Source organism: Schistocerca americana, chromosome 1 (assembly GCF_021461395.2).
Source record: "Schistocerca americana isolate TAMUIC-IGC-003095 chromosome 1, iqSchAmer2.1, whole genome shotgun sequence".
NCBI lineage: Eukaryota > Metazoa > Arthropoda > Insecta > Orthoptera > Acrididae > Schistocerca > Schistocerca americana.
Genome location: NC_060119.1, coordinates 765,373,093 through 765,387,330, shown reverse-complemented (window position 1 = coordinate 765,387,330; position 14,238 = coordinate 765,373,093). Strand labels below are relative to the sequence as shown.

Below are 14,238 nucleotides of genomic sequence, written 5' to 3'. Positions count from 1 at the left end.
GAGATTTGTACAAATTTATTCAGTTTCTTATAAGATTAAAAATATGTGCTACTTTACTATGTTCATAAAAAAATGTAAATTTTCCAAAACATATTTTTTTAAATTCTTAAAATTTCAGAATCCAAATTTTGCTTGTTTTAAAACAGTATATATTACTTATACACTATTTGTAAATGTGTATGCCAAATTTCATGATGGTGTTCCAATGGGAAAATATTAAAATAAATTGTCTCTTACTAGTAAGTGCAGCTTCCAGGAATAGTCAGTAGGGCTGCATACTTATTTAGAAGTTATAATGGAAACTTCAACTCACTAACACAATATAAGTTTGTCAACTCACTGTTATGTTTCATTTAATGACAGTTTATTGTGTTATTAGAATTTAAAGTCTGTACTGACCTTCCCAGGTTAACAGTGAAAATATTTGAACATACAACATAACACAATGTGCTCAAGAAAGACTACAAATAATTTACTTGACTGTACCTGTCTTTTACAAATACATATATAGTAACTAATATTAGTAATTAAACACTCGTGTAGCTGTTACTGTTTAACAATGAGTTGTTCAAAGGCCTTTCAGTAAGAAATTTTATACTCATCTTCAATTATAAAAACATTATAAAGGTCTAGTTACAGTCATTATACTATAATATAATTATTGTATTATTCTTTTACAGTACATAACCTAGTCCACTAAAGCAAAAGTGACAGATTATTGACACAACAACATATTCTTTTGCAACATAATCTGCGAGGCTTTTCGCAACTCTTTGTTTAATAGTCTGTATGTTCTTCCAGTAGCAGTTGAAAGACGTAATTTACAAAGTATGAAGTTCTCTCGGACAGACAACTCATCTGGTCTTCTTAGATATGAAAAAGAACAAGCTGTTCCACAAGGATGCATAAATAATAGGTTTACTTCTGCTTCTTGTTCATCTCTCGACAGCACACAACCCATTCATCATTTGTCGTCCTAAGCACAAGTAACAAATCCTGTAATCTGTTCAAAACGCTTGTCATCTGCTTCTGGATACACCTGAATTTTATGAACATCAATGTCTTCAAAAGCAGAAACAACTTTCGCTTTAACCTTGTCTTTGTTCAAAGAAATGAATGCATGGTATTTCTCAGTCCCTGTGGCTGCTATGGCTTCATAAAATCTTTATGCCCATATTCTTTCTTCTGCTGCATGCTCGCCAACACCTTTACATGCTTCCTTTCCATGTGAAGTAGTGTAAAAATGCTGTTCTGCCTCAAATCCTTCAAAATCTTCAGAATGCTCACGCATGTTGGAAGATTTTTTTTAAATTCTTATATTGAGCTGCTGAACCACCACTGTCATAATATTTTTTCTCAAATTAGGAAGAAAATCAAGTTTTATAAACTCTATACACTTTTTTTTGTAACACAGGTATCAGTACTATGTCTTGTGTCAAACTGTCTCATTTAAAAACAAAACTTTTGTTGATGAAAATATTTTTTTCTTTATTTCAATTTTTTGTCTCATAACAAACAAAATGCGCTGTGGCCATGGAACTGTTCCAATGTAACCCTTGCGTTTCATCTTGAAGGACTATAGAATAATTTTCAGCAAAATCACATGCAACAACAGCTTCACTCTGCATAAATGAGGATTTCTTTACATAAAAAAAGCATATTACTGTTTTGCAACAGTTTTGTTAGCTGTGTACAAAAATCTTATATGAGCTGCTCTCATGACAGTCTGAAATAAGCAGCAGTCAACAGTAATCCACTATTTGTAAAATTTGTTTTCTATCATTTCCTCTTCAAGTGCAGAAATCAAGGCGTCTTTATAAAGGTGCTTGCATCAATGCATTACTCACATTCATTTCTGAACCACTGAGTATTTGGTGGGTTGCACATAATTTTGAACATGCAGTGTTTGTATGAGGGAAGTGTGCTTTCATATTCTGATATGGTGACCTTGCTCAAAGTTTGTGCCAGCTATTATTAGTTTCACATTTAGATAGTTGCACAAATGCGGAGTGTCTCCCATTTCCTCCAAATATATTGCAATTTTTTGGTCTTAATTAAATTAATTTTGGGAATCTAATTTAGACCTGTGTGTAATTTGCTTTGTAAAATTTATACACTTTGATTAGGTTTCCTAAAATTAATGTTTTTTGAGAGTGCATAGGCTTGGCATATGCTACAATTTGGTTGTACCTTTCCATAAGGTTCTTTGCTTTGCGTTAAAACCAGTTCAGCTTTTCTTTCTTTAGATAATTTCAGCCTACATCAAATGTAGATGTTCATTTCTTCTTCAGTACCCAAGTTTCATACATCCAAGAAGTTCCATTTCTAAGCTCCTTATTCAACCAGTGTGAGTTTCTCTTTAAAGTATTACAATAAAATTTTGACCACTTTTTACCCAAAATTAGTTTTCTTCTTAAGAAACAAACGAAGGATAAATCACAGGCATAAAAAAAGATGAAACCTACAAGATACATGAAAATGTAAAATTGATTAGTTTAAAATTATATTAAAACATTAATTGCGAAGAGCAAAAAAACGATAGCACTTTTTTTTTAATAACATTTTACAAACTTAGGAATGTAGTACAGTGATGATTAGTGCTGGTGTCCTCAGATTGTAGCAAAACTTATTGCATTCTGTGTAAAATGCCACTACTACTATTTCAGAGAGGCCGCTTGTGTGTGTCTGACTCATGCATCACATGTACTGCATTCCAGCAACTTCCTCCTCTTTCCCCCTCCAGCGCACTGCTAAATTTGTTACAGCAGCTGATTTTTATTGAAGTACATTATTGTGTCAGTAGAAGTGACTGTTTTTGTTTCACTGTTATATATTGGTAGTATTTATTTTCTATTGTGTTACATCTACATCTATATCTGTATTCATACTCTACAAACCACCATGAAGTGCATGACAGAGGATATGTCCAACTGTACCAGTTTTAGGATTTCTTTGCACTCCATTCACATATGTAGTGCAGGAGGTATGATTGTTTGAATGCCTCTGTGTGTGTGTGTGTGTGTGTGTGTGTGTGTGTGTGTGTGTGTGTGTGTGTGCTGTAATAATTCTAATCTTATACTCATGGTCCCTTTGTGACTGATGGTGTGGAGGGCTATAGTGTATTCCTAGAGCCATCATTTGAAGAAGGTTCTTTAAACTTACTTTGTTACTAGTTTTTGTTGGGATAGTTTACATCTATCTTCATCAGTCTGCCAGTTCAATTTCTTCAGTATCTTTGTGACACTCTCCCATAGATCAAACAAAACTATGAGCACTCATGCTGCCATTCTCTGTTACGTTCAATAACCCTATGTTAGTCCTACTTGGAATGGGTCCCACACACTTGAACAATATTCTACAATCAGTCACATGAGTGATTTCTAAGCAATCTCCTTTAGGAAAGATTGTGCTTCTCCAGTATTCTAACAATAAAACAAAGTCTACCAGCTGCTTTACCCACAACTGGACCTATGTGATCGTTCCATTTCATATACCTACAAAGTGTTACACCTAGCTACTTGTATGGCCTGGCCGATTCCAACAGTGACTCATTGATATTGTAGTCATAGGTTGCTATGGTTTTTTTCTTTTTCTGTGACAAGTGCAATTTTACATTTTTGAACATTTAAAGCAGGTTGCCAATCTTTGCACCACTTTGAAATCTTATCAAGATCTTACTCAATATCATGCAGTATCTTTCAGACAGTACTTCATTACAGGTAACCGCATCTCTGCAAAAGGACTGAGGTTAGTATTAATATTGCCTGCAACGTCATTAATACACAATATGAACAACAAGGATCCCAACACTCTTCCCTGGGGCACATCCGAAGTTATTTCTACAACTGATGATGACTTTCCATCCAAGATAACATGCTGTACCCTCCCTACCATAATGTCCTCAATTCAGTTATAAATTTCACTTGAGACCCCATGTGATTGTACTTTTCACAGTAAGTGTAGGTGTGGTACTGAGTCAAATGCTTTTCTGAAATCAAGAAATACTGCATCCAACTGACTGCCTCGATCCAAAGCTTTCAGCAAGTCATGTCAGAAAAGTGCGTGTTGGGTTTCACATGATCAGCATCCTGATTGGCATAGAATAAATCATTCTGTTTGAGGTATTCAAGATACCTCCTTATGTTTAAGCTCAGAAAATGTTCTAAGAATCTACAACAAATTGATGTCAAGGATAGTTGGCAATGGGTTTGAGGATCACTTCTACTACCCATATTGTAGGCGAGTGTGACCTGTACTTGTTCCCAATAACTGGCCATGGTTTTTTGTTTGAGGGATCTCCAATAGATCAAAGTTAGAAGAGGGGCTAATTCAGCCACAAATTCATTATAGAATGTGATAGGGATTCCTTCAGGCCCTGGAGATTTGTTCAATTTTAATGATTTCAACTGTTTCTCAACACCACTGACACTAAGTTGTATTTCACACAACTTTTCAGTGGTACAAAGATTAAATTGGGGTAGTTCTCCTGGTTTTCCTTTGCAAATGAAGCTTTGAAAATGGAGTTAAGCATTTCAGATTTCTCTTTGCTACTGTCAATTTCAGCTCCTGTCTCATTTGGAAGAGACTGGACACTAGCACTGGTGCTTTATTAATGACCAGAATTTCTTTGGGTTTTGTACAAGATCATTTGACAATATTCTGTTATGGTAGGTACAAAAAAACTTCACATATCACTCTCCTGACAGCCAAATGCATCTCTCTGTCTATAGGCCTTTGCTTTGTTTCTACCTATTATTCACTCAGTACTCCCTGTTTCTTTAAATGTTTCTTCACAGTGGCTGTTTACCATGGAGGGTCCCTCCCATTAAGAACTGTTCTGCTGGGTACATATCTATCCACTGCATGATCAATTATTACCTTAAATATTCTTTTAAACTTGAGCCATAGTTCCTCTACATGCTACTGCTCTATGCTGAAAGTTTCAAGTTCCTCACTGAGATATGACACTACTGATTTTTTATCTAGATTACTGAACATACATATCTTTCTGCTTGATTTAGTTGTCCTTTATACTTTGGCAATCATTGTGACCACAACTATGCCATGGTCACTGATACCAGTTTCAATGTGGATGTCCTCAAAGAGGTCAGATCTATTTGTTGCCATTAGATCCATTACATTTCCATCATAAGTGAGCTTCCAAACTAACTGTTCTAGGTAGTTTTCAGAGAGGGCATTTAATAATGTTTCATATGTTGTCTTACCACGCCCACCAATAACTGTAATTTTCCCAATTGATTATTGGATGATTAAAGCCTCCATCAATAATTACAATATGATTGGGGATCTTACATAAAAGTGATCTGAGGTTTTCTCTGAAGTTCTCGGTTACATCAAGAGATGAGTCTGATGGACAACAGAAGGATCCAGTCATCATTATATGTCCACCCCTGATACTGAGTCTTGCCCGAACAATCTCACACGCAGCTTCAACTCCTGCCTCAGTGGATCTGAGTTTCTTCTCTACAGCAACAAATACACCACCTCCATTTCCCAGTTGCCTACCGTTCCAATATATACATAAATTTTCCCTAGTATTCTCACTGTTATCAATTACAGGTTTCGACCAGCTTTCTGTACCTGGTATTATGTGAGCTTCGCTGCTTTTCATGAGCCCTTCAAACTCTGGCACTTTGTTGTGAATCCCTCAGCAGTTTACAATTAGGATTTTAATACTCTCACCCATGGGAGGCATTTCTTTCAATCATATGCTGATACTTCTGGATTTCCTACAGCTATTGTAATCTGGACTGGATGGAGAGTCGCCTAATCCAAAATCACATTTGTGTGAATCCCCACACATTCAGCTCCCTGAGTTGCAGCATTTGATATGTAATGCACACCTGACCTGTATAAGAGAAGCCTACAGTTCTCAACCTCGTGGCCCAAGTCCAGGAAGTCGCAACCTAGCTTGTCACAGAACCTCCGAAGTCCTTCCACTTGACTCAGAACACCCAAGTATGAAATTGGTGCCCCGATGACAAGCATCATTTGTTCCAAAGTGCACCACAATCTGCAGTTGGTTGCACCCTGTTCCCTCAATGGCTGTTGGAATAGCCTCTGCAACATGTTGAATGAGACCCTCAGGAATATGCACTGAGTACACCTGGTGTCCTCTGCACTCTCTTGCTGCCATTTCCCTTGGGGGTGTCATCATTTTCTGTATGTTTGAACTGTTGATGATTAATAGGCCCTACCCTTTTGTGTTTGGCTCCTCTTGACACCAGACAAATCAGGTTTCACCAAAAAAATTGTGTGAAATCTTATGGGACTTAACTGCTAAGGTCATCAGTCTCTAAGCTTACACACTACTTAACCTAAATTATCGTACAGACAAACACACACACACCCATGCCCGAGGGAGGACTCAAACCTCCGCCAGGACCAGCCTCACAGTCCGTGACTGCAGCGCCTTAGACTGCTTGGCTAATCCCGCCCCAGGTTTCACCAAAACAGTGAAGTGAATCCCACAGGCTCAGTTTCAGTTTCAGTGAAAGACAGCACCTCAAACTTGTTGGTTAGGAGGACTGGTAAAATTCCCTCCCTGGTCTGCATCCACCTTGAACAGGACACCTAACTCTGCCACTGAAACACCACTTGCAGGCAAATGGATGACTAATGACACTAATGACAGATCCCATACTTTCTGCTGAGGGGACAGGATGTACAGGAGTGGACAGCACTTGAGCCACCTTTGGTACCAGCAACACAGGCACATAACTCTCACGAGTCCTGTCAACCAACTCATTCCGTGTTTGAGAACAGCATTCATGGTTGGTCTGCATTTTAACTGGTGCCATGTGTTACAGAGCAATGAACAAATTACTTTAAATTAAACTTCCTGGCAGATTAAAACTGTGTGCCATACCAAGACTTGAACTCACAACCTTTGCCTTTCATGGGCAAGTGCTCTACCAACTGAGCTACCCAAGCACGACTCATGCCCCATCCTCACAGCTTTACTTCTACCAGTATCTCATCTCCTACCTTCCAAACTGTACAGAAGCTCTCAATGCAGGAGAGCTTCTCACAGCTTTACTTCTACCAGTATCTCGTCTCCTACCTTCCAAACTTTACAGAAGCTCTCCTGCAGGAGAAGGTTTGGAAGGTAGGAGACGAGATACTGGTAGAAGTAAAGCTGTGAGGATGGGACGTGAGTCGTGCGTGGGTGGCTCAGTTGGTAGAGCACTTGCCCACAAAAGGCAAAGGTCCCAAGTTCGAGTCTTGGTCCGGCACACAGTTTTAATCTGCCAGGGAGTTTCATATCAGCGCACACTCCGCTGCAGAGTGAAAATTTCATTCTACTTTAAATTAATCTGTTGATCTAAAAAGTTCCAAAGTCCCTATAAGAATTGAAACAAATACACAAAATGAGATTACTATTAAGGCAACAAAAAACTATGGTAAAAATTACTAGTATCCTAAAATATTTTGAGGTTAATTATTGTTGTTAGTAAACTGAAAAACAGAGTTAATTTACAATAAATGTAGGTAATATATAGGGCTATTCTCTTCAAGAGAAAACTAGATGTAACACAATATGTTAGAATAACTGCTACAGTAACTAAACCACAAATGCTGATTTACTAAAAAGTAGATTCTGCAGAAGACAATGATAGCTTCCGAAAAAACCCAAAAAATGCCTTTTTATTTGTGTTGATATACAACAAAATTCAGGGGTGAACTATTCTTTGGCAGTAATTGTGAACCACAAATGCTGACTTACTATGAATCAAGTAAAAAATAGGAAACAAAATTAAAAGTTATATAAAAAGGAAAAGACGTAATATGACTTACATTATTAAGGTGCTTGTATTGTATTGTTTACCGCATTGTAAAAATCATAAACTCAAGTCTGTTTAGTTAGTACACAAGAATTTAATTTTAAATTGAGGAATGTAGTGTGCTATTGTCGAGAAATGTGGCGGATATTTGATGAAGCCCACACCAGACGACAGCAGACCAATCTTAGCCGACGCCAACTCCGGGACGACGAAGATGATCAAGAAGATGTGGGGGCAAGACAACGTAGGTCACCATCGCTACAAGCTAGCCGCTAGAGAGGACGCTCCACAACATGCCAATCAAGGTCTCCATCGCCGTTTAGAAGCTCCAGCCAATAATCTAGCCGCCACAACCTGGAAAACTAAAAGGTGCGACCTTCCTTGGAGGTGAGGCCGCCGAAGAGAAAAATCCTCCGCCATTGATCACTATGGAAATGATAGGAAACTGTCAATATCCTCATGGATGGCCAACCAGCCCAAGCTCTTGTGGAGAATGGAGCATCATACTCAGTCATTTCGGAGAAGTACTGTTGCCAGTTGCAGAAAACCGTATTCGTCGACAACAAAACATCTCTGCTGAAGGTGGCTAATGGGAAATATGTAAAACCTACAGGAAAATGTGTCATTCATGTGGGTATAAGTGGCCATACACAGCCCTTAGAATTCATCATCTTACAAGAGTGTAGTCATGACGTCATTCTCGGATGTGACTTTTTGAAAGCTTCTCAGGCAATTACAGATTGTGGTCACTCGAAGATTATGCTAGAAGAGATGAGATACTGTGGACAGGAAGATGCGCATCCAGATGTGTGGAGACTATGTGTGCTGGATGAAGTGATCACTCCTGCAGTCAGCGCTAGAAAGTCACTGTCATGTGTCATGCCATGCATCAACCCATGGAACTTGTAGTGGAATGTAAGAGAAGCATACCACTGAAGAATAACTTGGTCACCACAGCCTCTGTCGTCTCGTTTAAGAATGGATTCGGTGAATTGTGGATAGCTAACTGTCGCCAAGAACCACAGATCCTTCCAAGACGCATGTGCATAGCAAACGCTGAACCATTAATTGCAGAACAGCTGAGCATCATAAAAACCTCCCATGCCAAGTCTATGGACAAAATTAGCACTACCACTACAACACAAGATCTAGCTTGACTATCACCAGATCTCACTAAGAAACAACAGAAGAAGTTACTTGCCATTTTCAAGAGTTCTCTGAATGCTTCAATCCACAAATGAAGAGCAAATTAGACAAATCGACAGTGAAACACTGGATTAGCACTGGAGACCATCAACCAATAAGTCAGAGAGCATACCGTGTGTCAGCAACAGAACGTCAAATAATTTGTGACGAGGTAGAGAAAATGATGAAGAATGACATCATTCAGCCTTCACAGAGCCCATGGTCATCACCAGTGGTTCTCGTCAGGAAGGATGGCATTTGGTGCTTTTGTGTTGATTACAGGAAGCTTAATAAGATAACTAAAAAGGACGTTTACCCTCGTCCATGAATTGACGATACACTAGATTGTCTGAAGGGGGCTAAGTTTTTCTCAACCATGGACATGTACTCGGGATACTGGCAAATCGAAGTAGATGAGACTGATCATGAGAAAACTGCATTCATCACCTCTGATTGCCTGTATGAGTTTAAGGTAATGCCATTTGGTTTGTGTAATGCACCAGCAACTTTTGAACAGATGACGAATAATCTTCACCTGAAGTGGTTGATGTGTCTTTGTTATTTAGATGACATTATAGTGTTCTCAGAGACATTTGATGAACATATAAAAAGACTGAGGCCTGTTCTTAAGTGTCTCCTACTAGGCAGACTGAAACTTAATCCAAGAAAGTGTCTCTTTGGAGCAAAAGAAATCAAATTACATGGACACATTGTGTCAAACGAAGGTGTGCAGCCAGACCCAGAAAAGGTGAGCTCTATAACGGAATTTCCTATTCCTAAAAGTATTAGAGATGTGAGAAGCTTCCTAGGATTATGTTCTTATTACTGTTGTTTTATCAAAGACTTTTGTATCAAAGCCAGGCCACTCCACGAGTTGTCAAAAGCCGATGCTAAATTTATCTCGGGTGGTGCTCAACAAGATTTTTTCGATGTGCTGTGACAAGCTCTGACAACTGACCCTGTACTTGGTCTGTATGATGAGAGAGCACGTACAGAACTACACACAGATGCCAGTGGGTATGGGATCAGTGCTGTTCTGTTGCAGATTTCGGATGGAAAAAAGAAGGTTATAGCCAATGCTTCTTGCTGTGATCTGGACCACGTGCAAATTTCGACAGTATCTCTATGATGATGATGATTATGACGATTTGATTGTGGAGGGCTCTACTGTGCGGCTACCAGTGCCCGTAGAAATTCCCTACCTTTGCTCATCCCAATCTTGCCACTTTCATGAATGAGAATGAAATGATGAGGACAACACAACACCCAGCCATCTCGAGTATCTCTATGGAAGGCCATTCACAGTTGTTACAGACCATCATTCACTTTGTTGGTTGACAGGTCTTGAGTGTCTAACAGGACGACTTGCCAGGTGGCCACTACATCTTCAAGAGTATGACATTACCACAGTGTACAAAAGTGGAAAAAACACAAAGATGCCTACTGTCTCTCAAGAAACCCTGCGCAAGACCATCAAGACTTTGATGAAGATAGTGACCGTCTTGCTGCACTCCAGGATCTCTATGTTGAGCAGAAGAAGGACGGCAAGATATCTCAAATTATGTTTGCCTTAAATCAGTCCGGAGATGTGAAAGGACAATTTAAGGAAGTTAATGGACAGCTTTGCAAGAAAAACTTTGATCCGTTTGGAAAGATGTGGCTACCAGTGATTCCTAAACACATGAGCTTAGATGTTCTACAGAAATTCCATGACACACCTGAGGCCGGACGTTTAGGATTTATTAAGACATACGACAGTGTCCACAAGAGATTTTTCTGGCCAGGTTTATTTAGGAGTGTCTGTCACTATGTGTCCCACTGTTGAGAATGCCAGAGGAGAAAGGCAGTTCCTCAGTAACCACCTGGCCGAATCATACAAATTCCATCAGCCGAAATGCCTCTCCAGCATGTTGGGATTGGCATCTTCGGATGATTTCCAACGTTTGCTAGTGGCAATAGATGGATTATTGTTTGCACTGATTATCTGACACACTATGCCATTACAAAAGCCATTAAAACAGCCGAAGCATTCGAGGTAGCCAAATTCATAATAGAAGACATTGTATTAAAACACAGTGCCCCAAGGTCGTTAATTACGGATCAAGGGAAAGTTTTTCAATCGAATCTTGTGACAGAGATAAACTGTCGGTGCAACATAACTCATCACATGATGACTGCCTACTATCCACAAAGTAACGGGCTTACTGAAAGCCTTAATAAGATCTTGGCCGACATGCTATCAATGTTCGTTAATGTTGAGCAGAGCAACTGGGATCAGGTGCTACCTTTCATGACGTTTGGCTACAACACCACCAAACAAGACACCACAGGATTTATGCCATTTTTCCTGGTACATGGGTGTGAGGCGACGACGACGATGGACACTGTTTTTCCATTACATCCTGATGACATGGATGATGCCTACATTGGCCAGGTGTTAACCAGAGCTCAGCAGTTAGTTTGATTCTGCATGCTGCAGGCTCAAGAAAATGATCGCCAAAGGTATGTGTGAGCCACAACCCTGTTGTTTACCAGCCTGGTGACCTCGTCTGGATCTTCACTCCTGTTCGGAAGGTTGGTCTCTCTGAGAAGCTCCTCCGGCACTACTTTGGACCTTACAAGGTTGTAAGACAGTTGTATGGTGTTACTTATGAAGTTGAAGATTTCGACCCCCCACACAAGACGACAAAAGATTAGAGATATGGTCAATGTCCTTTGAATGAAGACCTATAAGGATCCTGCAACCCAGGGTAAATTCGAAGCTCCAGCGACAGGCAACAAGCAGATAGGTGACGAAGAATGTAGTGGCGAGGGAAGTTCTAAGAAGATCACCGCCAGGGCAAACATCAGTCACCGGGAGTCGGAGTATGCAGGACTGATGACTCGTTCCTGGACTAGGAGGACGTAACACCAAGACGCTGTTCTCTTAAGGAGAGAGCAATGTCGCAGAGGAAGCTGAGTAGCACAGTCGCCATAGTGTAGTGGTTATATACTACACTGTTGCATGGAGGGTTGCGAGTTCAAAACTCACCTGAACTGTAAAATATTAATTTCTATATTCGGTTCGTGTACATTCTAGAAGTATCAACAAATGTCAAGAATCATTGTACTGGAATGTTTTGTAACTGTATATATACAGTATGTGTTTTGGCCAGAGGCAGTTCGCTCTTGTATGTGCAAGTGCTGAATAAACCTTTGTTAAGTGAAGTTAGTGTTCAAATATGGCAAAAGTCACAAAAAATTGGGAACTTTAAGAATTTCAAACCCAAAAACAAAATTCCAAAGCACCTACAATTTTGGATTTTACCTAATTTTGATAAGTAGAATAAAATGACAAAAAAATTACAAAATTCTAAATCATCCAGGTTGAAATTTACTTTTTTTATTCATTGATTTCACATGGATTGACCTATCTGTTGAAATGTGTTTACCGACTGGCCACATGGTGAGGCTTAGGTTTTTAATAAATACCCCCACACTTCCTTGATTGAAGTTCCTACATCTTTTGTTGTGCAGCAGGAATATAATTTTGGTAGTGATACAAATAAAGCTGCATGGTCTAATACTCCTAGATCTAGAACAAAGTTTTATTTTATACTGCACTTGTAACTACTTACAATAGCATCAATTCATGTTGTAGCAGTAGGTGTAACTCCTGTGCACTGATGAAAATTTAGATTTAGTCAATTTCTGGCTTTAAATATGGAGCAGATTTGTCATCACTTCTTATATCTATATTGAAGTCAGCAGATATATAAGTAGTTTCTTAGATTTTCAGTTTTTATTTTATGTAACAATGTTTCAAATGTATCCATGAATACAGAGCTTATGTGGTAACCAGGGATGCAATACATACTGACGGATAACATGTTATGCTCTCTACATTATATACACCAACTTTCAAATGTAAGTTCAATATCAGGTTATGGACTGGACTAATAGGAGACATCAAATCTCTCTGAAAGTTTGTGGCAGATTAAAACTGTGTCCCAGACTGGGCCTTGAACTTGGAACATTTGCCCTTCATGAGAAAGTGCTATTGAAGCACGACTCATGATCCACTCTCACAGTTTTACGTCTGCCAGTATCTCATCTCCTACCATTCAAACTTCACAGAAGTTCTTCTGCATACCTTGTAGGCCTAGCACTCCTGGGAAAAAGGATACTGTGGAGACACGGCTCAGCCACAGCTCCAGAACGAATTTTTCACTCTGCAGCAATATGTGTGCTGATATGAATCTTCCAGCCAAATGCGCCCCAGGTATGAGTCCTGGTTTAGCACAGTTTTAATCTAACGAGAAGTTTCAAATCAGTGTACACTTCGCTGCAGAATGAAAATTCATTCTGGAGTCAAAGTCTCTCTCACAGGAAAAAGGCAAGAAACTGCTTATAAAATTGTAAGCACTGGCTTTAGGATCGAATCAACCCCCACGCCCCACAAAGAACAGGAAACATAATTTCGGCTTAATAACAATATGCATGTTGGGTATAGTTAATCATTTTTTTCCATTTGCATCTGTGATTGGAATATGTGACGCAATAAAATGTGTCACCGTTGTGTACTTTACAGTGAGTCACAGACCACCATAATTGTAGATGTTACCGAGAGCCTTTCTTATTCATAAAAGTAAGCTATTACTCAGACTGATCGTTATAGCTGGTAATGTTCTTTTAGACGTGTTTAGCTTACAGTAGGTCTTTAATCCTGTTTAACGGCAAAATTATTAAGCCTACGACTCGTATAGATTAAAAAACATGAAAATCATTTACCTGATGCAAATTCTTGTAGGCGTTTTCTCTTCGCGTTTAATGCACGCTGCATACCCGATTCGAATGATTCTAACATTTTACTAACTTCATCATCCAAGTTTAAATTTAAAGTATCTTCGTCAGCTTGTATGGGATACGTGTCCTCCGCTGCTCTTTTTCTCACAGGCCTAACATTTTCCATCGGTTTTATGGGCATCTTGACTGGCTTTGATTCCAATAAATCATCGTCCGAGAGATCACTGATCGTATCTGAAACTGCTGACTTCTTTTGTGGGAATGACGCTTTTTTAAAACCAGCTTTCGGCATGTTTCCTTCGAATTTTTCAAACTTGCCGCTACGATTTACCCTGCAATCCAAAGATCAAAGATGTATCAATGTTCAAAATTTCAAATCTTTGAAAATGCGTTTCATGTAATCAGAGAGAACCGAGGTAAATTTGAGGAATTAAAAAAATAAATGAGTCATATCTAAATTTTT

General features: G+C 39.0%; 1 protein-coding gene across 3 annotated transcripts in view; it reads right to left on the bottom strand.

The window, feature by feature from the left end:
* Positions 1–14,089, bottom strand: part of LOC124545399 (synaptonemal complex protein 3-like) — a 148,921-nt gene extending 134,832 nt beyond the window's left edge. For all 3 annotated transcript variants that reach the window (XM_047124319.1, XM_047124333.1, XM_047124326.1), the window contains exon 1: positions 13,761–14,089. In XM_047124319.1, coding sequence (XP_046980275.1) covers positions 13,761–14,067 — 307 coding nt within the window. In that variant the 5' untranslated portion in view covers positions 14,068–14,089. The remainder of the gene's footprint in view (positions 1–13,760) is intronic.
* Between the last annotated feature and the right edge of the window lie 149 nt (positions 14,090–14,238).